At 35.6% G+C, this 18,277-nt stretch overlaps 1 protein-coding gene across 1 annotated transcript in view; it reads left to right on the forward strand.

The window, feature by feature from the left end:
* Ascc3 (activating signal cointegrator 1 complex subunit 3) overlaps positions 1-18,277 on the forward strand; it is a 382,010-nt gene that overhangs the window by 268,918 nt on the left and 94,815 nt on the right. The window contains exons 31-34 of the mRNA XM_004648215.3: positions 9,923-10,060; positions 10,146-10,266; positions 11,414-11,546; positions 14,488-14,613. Of these exons, the coding sequence (XP_004648272.1) occupies positions 9,923-10,060; positions 10,146-10,266; positions 11,414-11,546; positions 14,488-14,613 (518 nt within the window). The remainder of the gene's footprint in view (positions 1-9,922; positions 10,061-10,145; positions 10,267-11,413; positions 11,547-14,487; positions 14,614-18,277) is intronic.

Consider the following 18,277-nt stretch of genomic DNA (forward strand, 5'->3'; position numbering starts at 1 on the left):
CTTTATCGTTTGAGTTCTTTCCTGTTAGTAAATCAATATAATGTTTTAAAGTGTTTCTTTCATTGTTAGTCTTTCCCTTCACTCCCTGGGGTTTATCAAATAGAACTGTATTATAAGAAATTAATAATCATAAAGAAATGTTTGTGACTTTTACATCTGTACCAGATGTGACATATTTAATTATTTTAATTTGAAAAAGTCTTTGTAATCTCCACAATTCTTGTATATGATGCATCCTTTATTGAGCATTTTAAACAATTGATAAGCATTATTCAGTGGCATATGGTCTGCGTCTGACATGCTTTGAAAAAGAGTACAGAATTCTGATAATGAGGATTCTGTGAAAATGGGAAAACCAGCACAGCAGATATGCTTTGAGAAAGTATGGGCTTTAGCATCTTGAAACAATATATCACACTCAAAGGGACAGAACTGGGCTGCACAATCTGTTAGCTCATTCTTGTCCAATCTGGTCTCCTCCTTTCTTTTGGAGCCAGCATTGTCATCATCTTACTGAATTATATTCTGACTGGAATGTATTTCAGGCATAAAGTAATGTATCTACTTAAATGGAATCCTATCTTTTACAAAAGCTTTTTTCGTATAATAAATTTAAAATATAAAAATTTTTTATTAAGTTAAAGTACATGGTTCAACAGTTTACATATGTGCCTCCTCCCCCAATAGACAGCAAGCGAGCGAGTGAGAGGGCGTGAGCAAGCAAGCTACTTAGAAGAATACAGATCTGTTGTTCTTTTATGTATAGTATTAAATAATTTTTTGCTTTAACAGTCAAATAGTCACACATTTCAAAGTCTTTTGGGGGAATGAAGGGGATACTTGAAACAACAAAATATTTGTTGAAAATGAACTGTGGATTTAAAATGAAGTGCTTTCATTATTGTGATTATTTTTAATTTTATAGAACCCCTCCTTAAAAATTAAGGCTCAATAGTCAAAGCAAAGATACATCAGGATGGTTCCTATGTACCTACAATGGTATCAGCTAGTCTCAGGAAATTTATGTGTTAACCCAGACATTTTTTATGGAGCTTAAATCTCCTACTGAATCAAAGTTTAGAAAATCTATACCAGAAGATTCAAAGTCACTGAGACTTAATTTGAAACATATAGAATTGTGTAAATGAATTGGTTGTTATGTTAGAGCTCTATTACTCTGTATAAGAAATTAAATGTGATGATCATTTTGAAATGATGAGTACAGTGCCAGAAACATAAATGCTAAGTTACTGAATTTTAAGCCTGAGTTACCTGACAAGTTTTGTTTGCATTATATTTTGACCAAGATGAAATATAGTATCATATATATATAATTTAATAAAAATTATTTATTAAAACTATCTTAGTAGTATTTTATGTTTAATAATTAAATGACAGCTATATATATTTTGAATACTTCATATTCATCCACAGAAACCATGTTATAAGGTTTTTTTTGTGGTCGTCCTCATGGGGATTTTAAACCTTTGCAAATTCAAACAGGCAGATAGTTCTTCTTAATGCATTGATTTATGTGAGAATAGTGTGAGAAACAGCTACCTTCCCTGCTGCAAAGACAGTACTTTGTTGAAACCAGTCCTCTTGACATAGGATTCTTGTGCTTTAATATAGCAATTGGTATGTTACTTTTGAGGCATGATTGGCATTACCATGTGATACCATAAATTACATAAATTATGTATATTTAACTTGAGTTGTGAAACTGAAAGTAATTTTCAAAGCAGGAGTGTCAAATAATTAGTTTCCAATAGTTTAAATTGAAGATATTTTATGTGATGAACTGTTTAGGGGAAAAAGTAATAAGCTGTCACTTGAGAAAATCTAACATATAATTTATGTGATAAAACAAGCATTTTTGGGCTGGAGAGATGGCTCAGTGGTCTAAAGCACCTACTTAGAACAAGCTTCGCAAAGCATCAGGGACCGCGGTTCAATCCCCCAGCACCACATGCCAGCCAGTCGCGCCCCCTGGTGGGCTGAGCTGGCCACACACACACACCACACTCTCTCTCTCTCTCTCTCTCTCTCTCTCTCTCTCTCAAATAAATAAAATAAAAAATAAATAAATAAATAAATAAAAATAAAAAAAACAAGCATTTTTCTCTATAGTATGCATTTGTAGACAGTTTACATATCCTGTACTGATTTTAAGGAAAGTAGATTTATTTTTAATATATTTGCATATTCCTGCTTAACAGTTCAGAAAATAAATAATACAGGAATATCTGGTGGCCACAGTGTATTGTGAAATAAAATGAATGTACACGTTTTATTTAATTCAGTGAAAATTAAGTAATTTTTATGAATACATATAATATATATATTTGTAATTAAAGTATTATCTGGTCTGTGGACTGCATCTTCTCTTTGGTGTGTCTGCAGTATATAATGGTTACATTGTTTTGGAGAATTGGTGCACTGTGTATAGCGTATCTTGATCATCTTAAATCGCTTCACTTTCCTCCCTACTCTCCCCCTTCCCTGTGCAGTGCTTCTTATACACTATGCATTATATGTAGCCAAATTTCATTTTCCTAATTTGGTGAATTATTAGTGTAAGCCCCACACTAAAAAATTAAAAACAGAATTTTTTTTGATTGTTGAAAAGTAAAATCAAAAGGAAGCAAGCATTTGGAGTGTTTCATTGTGTAGATAATTTAGTCTTTTTTTGAACTATACTGTTGCAGCCAGCTATATTTTTAGTTGGAGATTTTTTAACCTATTTATTGTTTTGTACAGAAGTAGGAGAATAAATGTATTGTAGGTATACTTGTACGTACTAGAGGCAGTAAGTAGAAGGAACAATGGACAAATGAGAACTTAAGACAAAAACAATATTAGTTTTTCAGACTTCTATCTCAAGTATGTAAAAATTATACATATACTAATTTCCAAATTCTACCTTCTCTCCTGAGAACTGTTGGAATATGATGATAAATCTATAAAGATAACTGACAGATGTCATCCTTTTAAACTCTATTTTCAAGTCACTTTATTTCCACATAGCTCCCCTCATGGAATTCTTCACATAAAACTTCTGTGATGCACCTCCTAGCATGCCCTGCTTTAGGAACACAGTGATCTGTCATTGAATAAATCTATTTAGTACTTTTCTGTAAGGAGTAAGTTTCATAAGAAAACAAGATTGACTATTTCTTGCCATTAAGTTTGTGTTAAGTACTCACCACATAGAAATGAAAGTGATTGATATTCAGAAGATACTTATAAAATGTTACTTTCAGGAACCATTTAGACTTGTGACAATTTCATGAGTTAAACTGAGGCTGGAAAAGAAATCTGTTTTCAGTTACAAAAACTGGAATTGTAAAGATTTTGAATATAAGAAAGTTAATATTTATAAGTGGGATAAGGAACTGTGTTGTCAGTCAGCAGTTGGTTAATAAGAAAACTAAACTTTGGTCTTCGCTATAATTTCTGTATAAAAATTAATTACACATATATTTAAATCATAAAAAGTAAAAGTATAACAAAATTGAACAAATAATAGGTAAGTCTTATGGCATGCTTTTGAAGTAAAAATTCTGAGTGATAGAATATAAAAGAAACATTTAAAACTTTGGAGCCATAAAATTTGAAAAGGATAAATAAAATGCACTATAAAAATACAGGATGAAGGTATTTATAAGACAGTACAAAGGAGTAATACCTTCATTAGATAGGTAGGTAGGTAGGTAGGTAGGTAGGTAGGTAGATAGATAGATAGATAGATAGATAGATAGATAATCACAACTAGTAAGAAATAAAATACTATCACATCCACTTACAAAAAGAAAAAGTAATTTACAAAAGAGGCAACAAATATGAAACGTGTTCACCTATATTATTGCTCTGAGGAATGAGCAAAAATATACTAATTTGATTGTTTAATAAGAGTTTTTGAGGATTTAGTAACATGGTGACTCTATTCATAGTTCTGTGGTTTCCAGGAAAACAATTTTTGTATAAGTATGTCTCCCTTTTACCAATTTCTGAATTTACATGTAAGGCCAATAGCTTCTACTATTTCAGGGTTTATGGAATGTGACGAATATATATTAGATTTCTGTTATTGTTTCTTTTTTCTTTTATTGTTGTTCCTGATTTACAGCAAACCATCTAAAGCTCAGAGATTATCTGACTTGCTAAGTCATTAAGCGCCGTAAGAAACCATGAATCAGAACAATTTCTGTCTGGTGTGATTATGGCTAGCTCTTTTTCTTCATGTTTTGTCTGTTTTCTAAATTTTTGACATTGAGCCCAAAAGATACAAATCCAAAATAGCTTTTGCCTTTTTATAGCAATATATAAATGAAGAGACTGAAACATTTTAGGAAATATATCCATTTTAGTAACTTTTACTCATAAAGAGAATACGCCATTTACTTACACATTTTTTCTTTGATGCTTAAAAATAAAATGAAGAAAATTTAAATTTGAATTTCTTTACCATATGTGTTTTCATCATGTAGATTTTTTCAGTTAACTTAGATTTTCTCATATCTGTAGATAGGCCCATATTATTATGTCTATATAAATTTGTGAAAAGCAAAAAAAATAATCAGATGCAATCAATATGAAAATTTTTTTTCTTTTTTTTCTCCATAATTTTATTGAGACAAATAGCAATGAGACAGGTTCAAATCAAATTAGTATGACAGTTTCAATAATTAACACATTGCATACTCTCTTCCTAATGGTTATGTGCTGTACAAGATGCAGACATGATATCCTATTTACAAATAGTATTAGAATAAATCCCTCTATTCATTAAAAGAATGTAACTATATATCTATCCTAACCATTTTGAATACACAGATACAAAATGGACATTCATCTGTATCCCCTTTTTTGTTTAGTTCCATCATTTGAATATTATACATGTGTTAACTCAGCAAAATATTCTAAAAGAGTCCAGTAGTCCATAATACTATTGGGTCTTCCACTTGACTGGCAGTGTCAGAAATTGTTGACCTGAGTCCCCTACAGCTCAACATAACAGCATGGCTTTACTTCTTATACTTTCTTTTTATACTTTTCTGCTGAATGGTTGACACCAAGATAAAGCAAGACCTATGCAACAGGAGTTGTAGCTTTTGGATCTGATAAGGTCAGTCAATCCCCTCAGGATTTATCCAGAGATCCTGTACCTCAGACTGTCGATCCGTTATCAGTGCCAGCCATGTGGATGAGTCACAGCCATTGCTTGGCCAATGTGCTCTCTGTGAAAGCCTGAGAGAATGTTTTCTCTCCATGTGACTCTCCCCAGGCACACTCTACATCATCGATCACTTTCCTCTTTGGCCCCATAATCTCCTTGATCAGAAAATTTGGGACACTACCAAGTTACATGACGTTACAGTACAAGTTCTCATATGTCCTGAGTCTTAATTGACGTTGGAAGACTAGGGCCAAAATGTTGGCTTTCATTGCAGCCCTCCTTTTTCTCTAATTTTGATCTGCATACTTAGGTTGTTAACCCTCCAGAAGAGTTTATTGTTATTACCATACAACCTAGGCTGTTAAGCTTAACCCCACTCTCTGTCTGAATATCAAACATCTTAGGCATAACATGGAACAGGTGTTTTTCATTAAGTATTGATATGTTGAACTTTTAAGTCTCTACAGAATATAATGAAAAAACATTTAAAAAATTAAAATATATTTTTAATAGGCATAAAGAATTGTGTACTTCTTATGTTTACACATAAGTCCAGAAATCTAACTGCATACAACCTTGAGGCACGACAGTCCCACAACATTCCTTTTCCTGTCTCCTGCCTTCATTCACCACCCCCTTCTTTCTGAACAATCATCGGCCCGAGAGACAGCACAGCAGCAACTGGCATGTCATGACAAGCAGCCCATATTCAGAAGACCAGAATGACAGGCACTCCAAGCATGAAACTAGTATAAATTGCCATCTTCAGTGCAATTGCTTAGTTCTCAGGTGTCTGTATATATAGTTAGTCAGGGTGAGAATCATTCCAATTAACTGCTAAATTCAAAAATCTTCTGATGATTCTTAAGATCATTGCCTTACCCATCTTCTACGTATAACTGTATGGCTTGCCCCTGTCATGTTTCCTAAATCTTCTCCATGCTCTCTTTTCATTGTCTAGTCCTCAGTTCTTGCTTTCCTTTTAGTTGTATTATACCTTTCTATTTGTATTTCTTCTTTTGAGTCCTTATACTAGGGAAACCATACGATATTTACACGTGTGTCTGGTTTATTTCACTTATGAGTATATCTTCAAGTGGCATCCACTTAAATATAAAGTCTTCGAGTTTATCATTTTTTATAACTGAATAATACTCCATTGTATAAAAATGCCACATATTTTTCATCCATTCCTCATTAGATGGGCATCTTGGTTGTTTCCAAGATTTGACTATCACAAATTGTGCTGCTATAAACATAGGCACACATCAGTCACTATGATATGATGTTTTCAGATCCTCCGGGAAGATTCCCAGTAGAGGAATAGCTGGATTAAATGGGATTTCGTGTCCTAGTTTTCTAAGGAGTCTCCACACTGATTTCCATAATGGCTGCATCAGTCTACATTCCTACCAGCAGTGGAGAAGGGTTCTTTTTTTCCCACAGCCTCTGCAACATTTGTTGTTGGTTAATTTCTTTATGATAGCCATTCTTTCTGGGGTTAGATGATATCTCAATGTTGTTTTAATTTGCATTTCACGGATGGCTACTGATGTGGAGCATTTTTTCATATATTTATTCGCTTCTTTAATTTCATCCACTGAGAAGTGTGTGTCCATCTCGGATGCCCATTTCTGGACTGGGTCTTTAAATTTTGGGGCCCTAGTGTTATTTAGTTCTTTATAACTTCGAGAGAGCAGACTTTTGTCTGAGTACTTATTTGTCATGATTTTTTTCCAATTTTGTGGGTTGTCTTCATTTTGTTGGAAAGAGCAGGTCCCGGTTGTTCATTCTTTCAAGTGTTTCCTATGCAATTTGATTTTTGTTCATGAACTCTTTGCCTACCCCTATGTCTTCAAGAGTTCCTCCTACTTTCTCTTCCAGGAGATTTAGTGTCTTGGCTTTAATGTTTAGATCTTTAATCCATTTTGACTTTAGCTTAGTGAGTGGTGATAGACCTGAGTCAAGTTTTAGTTTTCGGCATGTAGAGAGCCAGTTTTTCCAGCACCATTTGTTAAAGAGGCTACCTTTCTTCCAGTGTGTATGTTTGGCCCCTTTCTCAAAGATAAGGTGACTGAGTGTGTTCGTAGGGTACTTCAGCGTCTTCTAATCTATTCCATTGATCCTCAAGTCTATTTTGTTGCCAGTATCATGCTGATTTTATCACAGTAGCCTTGTAGTATAGTTTCAAGTCAGGTACTGTAATGCCTCCTGCCTTGTTTCGGCATGTAGTATTGTTTTCCATCCTTTGACTTTCAGCCTATGTATGTCTTTATCAGTTAAATGTGTTTCTTGTATATAGCATATTGTTGGATTTTGTTTCCTAATCCACTATGCCAGTCTATTTCTCTTAATTGGTGAATTGATTCCATTTACATTGATGGTTATAATTGCGATGTATTGACTTACAATTGACATGTTATTTACCTGTTGTTGTTTACTCCTTTTTCTCCTGTGTTTAATTGTTCACCCTATTTAGTTGGTTGCATCTGATCTCATTCGTGGAGTTCTGATCATTTTGGTTCCTCTCTAGAACATCTTTCAGGAGCCTGTATAGGCTTGGCTTTGTCACCATGAAATTCTTCTTTTGTTCTTTGTCATGGAAGTATTTAACTTCGCCATAAAACTTGAAAGACAGTTTTTCAGGATATAGTAGTCTGGGCTGGAATTTGTTTTCATAGAGGACTTGAAGTACTTTGCTCTGTGCTCTTCTTCTTGCCTTCATGATTTGTGAAGAGAAGTTGGCTGAAATTCTGTTGGGTTTTCCTTTGAATGTGATCTGCTTCTTTTCTCTAGCAGCTTTCAGTATATTATTCTTCAGCTGAATTTCTGGAATCTTGACTATTATGTGCCTCTGTGTATTTTTAGTTGGGTTGAGGTTACTTGGGGTTCTGTATGCTTCAGTTACCTGAATGTCAGATTGTTTCCTCATATTTGGGAAGTTTTCTGCTATTACTTCTGCCCATATTTTTTTAATGTCATTTGCACTGACTCCTTTTTTCTCATTGATACCTATAAGTCTCACATTGTTCATCTTTGCATTGTCTTGCAAGTGATGAATTATTGTTTCCTGCATCCTAGTTGTTTTTAAGAGATCTTTTCTTACCTTTTCACTAGCTGTCCCAGCATCTTCAAGATCTGAAACTCTGTCTTCACTTTCACTTATATGGTTTTACAAGCTTGTGAATGAGATTTTAAGTTCCTCTGTATCTCTTTGACTCTGCTTCATACAGTCTATTTCTTTCCTGTATTGTTCATTAAAGGAATCCATCATTTTTCTAATCTCCTCTATTTTTTCATCAATGTCTTCATTAGAAGCAGTTATTAATTCTTCTACTGCAGTGTTTTCTTCAGATTGGGTTTCCTCCCTGTTTCTGTAGTGGATTCTTTACTTCAGATGCTGTGAATTCAGAGAATTCTTTTTTTATTTCAGAAAAGAATTGCACTCTGAGTTCCTCTATAACGTTCTGCTGTTGCTTATTTACTATCAACACTATTAATTCGTACATTTGAGCTGAGCTGGTAGAGAAGAATTCAGCTCTGAGTTCCTCTATAACTTTCTGCTGTTACTTATTTATTATCGATGCTATTAATTCATACATTTGAGCTGAGCTAGTGTCCTCTGCACTTGTTCTGGGTGGGCACTGGGTTTCCTCCATATGTTTCTGCATTTGATTCTTTACTGCAGGTGCTATTAATTCAGGGATTTCTTTTTTCATTTCCAATCTGAGTTCCTCTATACCTTTCTGCAGTTGTTTCTTTTTTTCTTTTTTCTTTTTTTGCAGTTGTTTCTTTTTTTCAGAAACCACTGATTCGTTGATTTCACCTGTGTGATTTCCAATTTGTTCTGTGTTAGTGTCCTCTGCACTTGTTATCGGTGGGCTTGGGGTCTGAGATTGCATTTTGCTCCTTCTCATTGTCATTTTGTGTAGCACTGTCTTCTGACCTTTGTTGTAGCGCTTTGGTCCAGTTATAACCTTAGCACCTACTGAAATTCAGGTGCGGATTTACAAAGTTTTGGTTTATCCAGCGGTGTCTGGCTTGGGTCTGGCTGCTGTGCTCAGCTCCTTCCTGCTGCCGCCCTTGGGAGTGATCCTGTTGTGCCCCTCTTGCAAGATGTTCTGCTCCTGAACTATTTGGGTAGCTTTGTCCCCTACTCTCTCTGCAGGGATTGCAGCTGCAGGGTTTCACACCAGGCCTGTAGTCCAGGCCTGAGCTGAGTCTGGAGGGGAGAAGGTGGAGTTGGGGGTAGAGGATGCTCTCCCACACACTCACCAGGCCTGGGCGGGTGATGGATCTGGGGGTCCCCAGAACACGGCAGTAATTCTCACTGTGCTGGCGGGGTGGTGGTTGTGCTGTGGAGTTGTGTGGGGACCCAAGGGGGTGGAAGAGGGTCTCACCCACCCTGCGCTTGGGCTGGGACCAGCAGGTCTGGCTGCTTCAGGGTTCCAGGAAGCTCTCCCACACACTTACGGGAGCCTGGGCTAGGACTGGATCTGGGGGTCCCCAGAATGCGGCAGAAATTCACACTCAGCAGGTGGGGTGGGGGGGGCGTGCTGCGGAGTGGTGGGGGTGTTCCAAGGGGGTGGACGAGTGTCTCACCCACGCTGCTCCTGGGCTGGGATGTGCAGGTCCCGCTGGCACGGGGTAGCAGGAAGCTCTCCCCAATATGAAAATTTGAAAAGAGAAAGAAAATTTCAAAGTTAATTCTCCTGTATCTTGTAATGATATTTTTGTTTGCAGATGGAGAACATCATTGGGACAGTGAAAGATTCCAACCTGAAGCTGACACTGGCTTTTGGAATAGGAATGCACCACGCCGGGCTCCATGAAAGGGACCGAAAAACAGTTGAGGAACTGTTCGTGCACTGCAAAGTTCAGGTACCATTCTTCTTCTTGTACACGTTTAAATGTGACTTAGAAGTTGTATTTTACTCAGAATAAAGGTACAATTTTTTATTTTTAGGTTCTTATTGCTACAAGCACATTAGCCTGGGGCGTGAACTTTCCAGCTCACTTAGTAATTATTAAGGGAACAGAATATTATGATGGAAAAGCAAGACGTTATGTGGATTTTCCCATTACAGGTAATTTTTTACATTTGCAGAGATACATTTGCATGAATTAACTTTTTGAGAGTTGGTCACATTTAAACATACAAAGAAAACTGGAGGTCTGGCCAAATAGCTCAAAGCTCCTGCAAGCAAGCACAGGCACCAGGGGTTTGATTCACGGGCCTGCTATGCCACCCCCGCCCCCCCCCCCCCTGGTGCACTGAGGCAGCAATTGAGACTGGGCATGTTGGCGCACACCTGTAATCCTAGCTCTTGGGAGGCTGTAAACAGGCAGACCACTATGAGTCTGATCTAGTAGTGAGACCCTGAACACCCTGTAAGGTGTTTTTTGTATTTTCCCTAAAAACATACAAAAAAGGAAAAGTTTTTTTCAGTGCGAGTTCTAGATGAAATACTGAACTGTTCTATTCACTTTAGTTTACCCTATTTGTTAGTAAACATGAAAAACATAAATAATGGTTTAAAATTCATAAAGAAGTTACTAGTAGCTATTCATGACAACTGTAGTAGCTATTGTCTGTTAATGAGTAGTAACTATTTGTGAAAATAAAGTTTGATTGTTATGTTGTTTCATTTTAAATGTGTTTTAAGATAAATGGTGTTTCCAGGGAACTCCAGAGTCTCTGTGCTCAGGAGAGGGAATATACTCAATGTGTATTCCTTCTCAATGAATATGTATAAAAGCAAAATCATTTTTAAGTCATTTTTTTCCTACATTGTAAAATGAAAATAATTTAGCCCCTAAACAGCAGAAATAAGGCCTTAGTAGACCCATAATTCATGAGGAATGATAAATAAGTGCTAAGGAAATTTTCCTTTATCTGTTTTATTTTTATTTAATTAAAATGATAATATCTGTTAAACAGCATATTCCATTATTTACTTGAAGGAACTTTTTATTGCTGTTTTATGAATAATGTGAGCATATTCTTGTGGATACTCAATTTTGTATCTTAATGACTGGCTTATTTACTTACAAATTTTCTAAGTAAATCATTAATTCACAGTGCTTAAGTGCAGTAGACACAAATAGTATATATGCTGTTAAAATGCTGTTCCCTTCGTGACTTCATTGTTGTGCGCACAGACCCAGATCCATCATTACATTTTGTGCAGTGTACCACAACATCGCAGACTGCTCCTGTTCTTTGTCTTACAGATGTGCTCCAGATGATGGGACGGGCGGGCAGGCCTCAGTTTGATGACCAAGGCAAAGCTGTAATTCTGGTTCATGATATAAAAAAAGACTTTTACAAAAAATTTCTTTATGAACCTTTTCCAGTAGAATCAAGGTAAAATTTAAGTTAATATAAATTAACAATTGATTTTATTGGACCAGAATAACTTGGATTCTAAAATCCAGTAGCAAATTTATAAAAAAGGAATGTAGCAAACCTCTGTCTTAGGTATATAGGTAGAGAAATCTAAAGTAAAATATTACTAAATAAAATTCACCAGTGCATAAAAGTAAATTTATATCAAGTGATTATTATCTGAAAATAAACATTCTTCATAGTGTATTTACATTTGCACAAAAATGAGAAAAATCATGTGATCATCTCATTTATGTAAGAAAAGGCATTTTTAAAAATTCTACGCCCTTAAAGCTCTTAGCAAACAGGAATATAATTGAATCTCCTGAATCTGGTAAAAAAGAAAAACTATCTATAAAAAACTAAGAACTTCATATTTCATGATGAAATATTGAAAGCTTTCCTATGAGAAAAGAAGTGATTCAAGGGTGTTGATTTCTCTGCTGCCCATAAGCAAGTCCTGTGCTAGCATCCCGAACCTCTGTAGTAGGCTAAGAAGAAAATAGATATCAGTAAATGCATTTAATAAATAGAAAAGTACAGGAAGAAGACACATAGGGCCCTGGTCTTGATGCTTGGCTATACACTTGTGCATAATTTATGTGATTTTTTTCTGAATATATTTTAGCAAAAAGCTAAGTAAATTTCATGACTTTGTACTTTGATCTGACTATTAATATTGGCTTTTATAATATTCCATAGTTTTTTCATTCATTTCTCAATTAAATTGCATTTAGAGAGTTTTCCAGTTTTCTCCTAAAGATAGCATTGCAAAGAAGTATTTTGTTTTTCTAACCTCATGTGTAAATGCTTCTTATAGCAGGTTATGATGAAAAAAATAGCTGAGTCATAGGGTTTGTTCAAATAAATATTACCAGTTGCTATCCAAGTTAAGTGTATCCAGTTACAGTCTGCACTGGTGAATTGAGAGTAATGTAACAACCTTGTTTCAGATTCAGTTTATTCTGATCATTTTATCCTGTCTTTTGAAAAAAACTTTTAATATATGCATGTTATCCTTTGCATTATAATTTATGTAGCATTTTCTTTTGTTAGATATTGCTTCATTTTTTTATTTTATGTAAGAACTAAAATTTTTATGCCACTTTTTCAATACACCTAATCATTTTTGTATGCTCAACACTAATACCAGAATGTTTTTATGTCCATGAACTTAATAGTCACTAAGTAAATGAAGGATATATCTTTGCTCATTCCTTTGACCTAGCATAGCTTTCTTGCCAGCTATCCTTTAATGTGTTTTACTACTTATTCCACTGCTTTATAAATAAATTAGGGGCCAGGGAGATGGCTCAGTAGAATAAGCGCTTGCCTGGCAAACGCAAGAGCCTGAGTTCAATCCCCAGTTCGACCAAAAAAAAAAAAAAAAAAAAACCATTCTCTATAAATAAATTGTTCTCTGTTCTCCAAGGTTTTTTTTTTGTTGTTGTGTTTTGTTTTGTTTTTTTCTGAAACTGGGGATTGAACTTGGGCCCTTGTGCTTGCCAGAGAAGCGCTTATTCCACTGAGCCATCTCCCTGGCCCCTTCCAAGGTATTTTTTATGTTTGTTGTTCCTGTCCTATTTCTTGGCAGTTTATTTCTTCTGAAAGTTATTATCTTAACTCCTTCCTATGTTATTTTCCATCTAGCAGCTGGTTTTTCCTAAAATTTTTGATAGGGGCTGGGTAGATGGCTTTTTGGAATAACCGCTTCCCTGGCAAGCACAAGGGCCTGAGTTCAATCCCCAGTTCCACCCAAAAATAAATAAATAAATAAATAAAATTTTTGATTGTTGTATTGTCTATCAAGTTATAGTATAACGATAGTAGTAATTAACTTCAAGAAATTATTACTACATAACTTATTCTGAAAAATAGCTTTATAGTATTTTTATGAGATTCTTTCTGACTGGCTTATTTTTTATGTTCAAATGCAAATATACTTTTCTTTAAAGAAAACAACATAAATTTATTCATAAAGTTATACACACATTAAATTTAGTTAATGTACATTTTTAATGTTATGTGTTTCATAGCCTCATGATATAAAGACGCTGAAACAAAATTCCCACCAAATTATTTAAAATGAAATCTTCACTGGTCATACAATGTTACATAGAAGATATAGAAATTATATTTAAAAAATCTGCTTTGTACTTATTTTGTTTTTTGGGTGTTTTTTTGGCTTTTTGGGTTTTTTGCTTCTTTTGTTTTTATTTTTCAAATAGTCTTACTTTTTGTACTTTAGGCTGGCCTTGAACTTACTACAGTTCTTCTGCCTCAGTCTCCAAAGTGGTATATTACAGGTGTTCACCTACACACCCAGTTTATTTTGTTTTTTAAGAGATAAAAGATAAACAATGAAACTGAGTTTCAAAACAGATTAGGCCAGTTCTAATAGTTAATATATTACATTACATATTGCTCTCTACATAGTAGTTAATCAAAATACAAGGTGTAGGCATGATATCTTGTCTAAACAATATTAGCACAAAACATTCTTTTCAAGAAACTAAAAGAAGCTAGCTGTGAAACTACCTTACCTATCTTGTGTATACAAATAATTTTCCTTTCTCCCTCCATCATCTCCCATTTCCCCATCACGGTTTGTCTTCTGCACCGTCCTTTTCCATCTATTCTAGCTCATCTCTGTCATGAAGTACCTGAGAATAGCAGCCTTAGAGACACAGATCAGTTCTGGCTCACAGCTCCAGAGGCCTGTGTTCGTGCTCAGCTTGCTCTGTTGCTTCTGAAAGAACTCTCAGGCGGCAGTCAGACTTCAGCACACGAGCCTCTGGAAGGCCGTCTGGACCTGGCCCCTGCAGTGTCTTAGGACATACACCCTAAGTCTTGGCTATGTGACATAAATTGAGGTGTGCTTTGTTTAATGTCTACTTCCCATCTCTTTTTCACTTTCTAGTTTATTAGGAGTGCTTTCCGACCATCTGAATGCAGAGATTGCTGGGGGTACAATAACATCTAAGCAAGATGCAATGGATTATATGACCTGGACTTACTTTTTCCGACGTCTTATCATGAACCCCAGGTAAGTGCAGGACATTTTTGAAGGGCGATTATTTATTTGTTTTTCTAAAGAAGATATGTTTGGAAGTAATAAACTCCATATTCAAGCGCATACACAATTTTAGGATTATGAGTTGCTTAAATGAGATAATATCTCTGATATGATCACAGTGTATTATATCAGAAAATAGTCATGCACCTTTTGTTACTTTTTAATTACCTCCAGATTGCCTGAATAGTGTACTCTGTAGTTTAGAGAAAAATACCTGAAGGTGAAAACATGCTAAACCACAAAGTAGTAACTGATTTAGGTGCAGTTCAGATAAGAGTGAGTCTTGTGAAGTTATAGGGGAAAGAATTTATGAAGCATTTGTAAGGTTTAATAAGAACCTTGCAAGAGAAAATGAAATTTCAGAATGGCAGATTATCTTTTACTCTTCACAATATATCTTCATTTAGCACCTACCATTGTCAGATGTTCTACTAAACAGTCAGATACAGTGTAAGGGTGAGTACTACATCATTCTTTCTCTTTAAGTGCTGATGACTTAATGTGTGAAAAACACATGTGAGTTGTTGTAATGTAAATAAGTGCTCTAGTAGAACACTATTTAGTCCATGTTAGTGACAGCTTCACAGAAGAGATGACACTTCATTCAAATATTGATGAAGGAATAGGAGTAGGAAAGCTGGCAAGCATTTAGGGGGAAAAAAAGGCATGTATACAAAAAAATTCAGGACTTAAAAGAATCTTCAGCCTTTAAAGAAGAAGAAGAGGAAGAGGAGGATGAGGAGCAGGAGGGGGAGGGGAGGCAGTGAAGGAAGAGGAGGAGAAGAGCATTGAGGTAGCCAATCTTTTTTTTTTTTTCTTCTTCTTCTTTTGTTTTTTTGGCAGAACCAGGAATTGAACTCAGACTTAAGGAGATGAGATTGTGTTGACCAGAAAGCAGCCCAAGCTGTAGGGTAAAGGGCTTGTGACCTATGTGCTATGCTGAGGAGTTTGCATCTTGTCCTTTGGGAAACAGCTACTTTAAGTTTTCATTTTTTTGTTTTTTTTTTTGTATTTAGTACAAAGTCTATAGGGTCTCACTACACAGATTGGACTTGTGATCCTGCTGTTTTCAGCCTTCCAAGCACTGGGGATTACAGGAGCTCAACCCCACCGCCAGTTTCAATCACTGTCTTAGCAGGCCCCAGGGGCAGAGCCAACACTTGGTACAATGGGGATCAAACCTCGGTCCGTGCATCTGCCTAAGCAGGCACTTTAATCTGCTAAGCTATCTGGCCGGCCCCACTTTAAGTTTTTAAACATGGTTTAACATCAGATTAAGTTTGGCTTTGTTTTCATAACTAAGTAGTATTGAAGGGAATCAACTAGAATAGCTTAACAATTACAGCAGGAAGACTAGTGAAGGAGTCATCCATAGCTAGTAATAAAGGAAACATAATGAAGACCTTCAAAGATTGAAAGGGAATAGAGTAGGAGCTGATTTTGAGGAACATTATTCGTATAAGAGAAAATATTAAACCATTGAACAGAGAAGTCTTGATAAAGAATAAGCATTAAATCTTACTTGTTGGTGCCTGAAGAACTTTATCTTTAGCCAGCATTATCCTTTTCTTAGATAGTGGTTTGATCACATCATGACCTTTATTGAGAATTTCTTCCAAGTTATGGGGCATCTGGATCAGGTACAAAATATCATGTGTGAACATGGCTATAAAAATTAATGAAATAACCATCTAGAACTATAGATCTGCAACAACAAATAGATTACGATTCAAACTACAGAGTAGACTTCACTTCCCTTGCCTTATTTGACATTGAAGAGATGAAGCTGTGTATTTACATCAACTTGCCTTGTATCTCATAACCCAGGGCTTCAAGTCACAATGCAGATTCATATTTCAGCTGTAGCTACCCTCTGTCATCGGTGTGAATTTGAGTCGCTTCCCTTTCCTGAGCTTCGCTTGCCCCCTCTGAAAAAGTAGTAGTCTGTCTACCTCACTGGGTCACACTGAGAATAAAATGAGTGAATTAAAGCCAGTGTGTGTTGATGTTAATTATAAAGAACCTAATGGCAGTTAGTGAGCTGATACCCTATCCATTGCCCTGCTCTTGTGTACCATCCCAGAGACTCCATTTTTGAGGATAACCACAAAATCATTTCAGTCTGCTTGTCTGATTAGCACATGAGTATATGTCTCTGAAGCCAGTTGAATTCTTCCATAAAGTTTCTTAGTTAATCCATAGAAACATTACCTTTTGTTTATTCCCTTTTCTGGTTCTTTAATATAAGAAAAAAATTGCTAAAAATAGCACAGACTTACAGCTTATTCTTTACCCAGCTTCTCTGGGCTAACATCTTACATAACAATAATGTAGTTATCAAAATCAGGAAATTTATGTTTATGAAATACTATTAACTATGATCCCTGATTACATTTACTGTCCTGATGATGTTCTTCTTTGTCCTTGATCCAATTTAGTAGTCTGCAGTGCATTTAATACTTTTGTCAGTTTAATTCACTATCTTCACTGACATTTCTTGAGTCTTTGTCATGATCTTAACTCTTTCAGAGAATACTGGTCATTTATAAAAATATCCTCCATTTAGATTTGGCTGAAGTTTCCTTATTACTAAACTCAAATTAGCTCTTTTGGAAAGAACATTAAAGGAGTGGAAGTGGCACTGCTTTTCTCAGGGAATAATATTGAGGCATTCTTCTCAAAAGGCCTCTTCTATTTTTAAAATACTACTTGGATGGTATGCGAGTGACCTCAGTATATGGAGCTGCAGTCCCCTCTCCCATCAACTTGCGGTTTAAATGCTCTACTCACCTTTTGTATGTGGCCACATGGAATTGCCAACATGTTTCAAACTCACCCTGTATAAAACTGAAACATCATTAAACCACCAAATTCTTCTGCCCTAACTTTCTCATTTTTTTAATATTTTCTCTCGGTAGTCACTTAGCCTGATTTTAAACTCCAAATTTGCTTTTTTTATTTTTCTCTCCTTTGGTTCCACAGTTCTCTAGCTGCTTAATCTCTTTTAGTCTATCCCACATGTAGCCTGATTTGTAAATTGTCAGATAGTGTTGACCAGAAATTGGATGGACTACACAGAACGTAGAAACTAGATAAGGACTAATTTTCTATAAATTCAGATAATGGTAGGAAATTGCTCAGCATTTACATTTGTTTTTTCAGTGATGGAAGTTAGATGAGCCTAGAGGAGAGTTAAAGACACTCGTCAGAGTAGGGGTCCAACAGAGGGGGAACTGGAGTAGGCATCCATCCCTGTTGCTCTGGTTACAAACTGTCATCTACTTAATAATATTGTAGTAAGAAAATCTACATGCGACTATAATAAACAACAGTAAATAGCTGTCAAACAGTAGTGTAGAAAAAGGTTAGCACAGTGGGCAAAGGATGAAATTTGGAGGGAAAACTATAGTGAAGCTGATCAAAAGGATTTCTTGAGTTTTGGTGATCTATGTTTCTTTTTCTTTTTTGGGCCTGCCAGAGTAGCTCCTTTTTTTTTTTTTTTTTTTTTTTTTTGTGGAACCGGGGATTGAACTCAGGCCCTTGCGCTTGCCAGGGAAGCACTTATTCCACTGAGCCATCTCCCCGATTGGTGATCTGTGTTTCTTACTCATGGTTATAGCCCACATACCTCGTG

The sequence above is a fragment of the Octodon degus genome, unplaced genomic scaffold (genome assembly GCF_000260255.1).
Source record: "Octodon degus isolate 3935 unplaced genomic scaffold, OctDeg1.0 scaffold00362, whole genome shotgun sequence".
Taxonomy (NCBI): Eukaryota; Metazoa; Chordata; class Mammalia; order Rodentia; family Octodontidae; genus Octodon; species Octodon degus.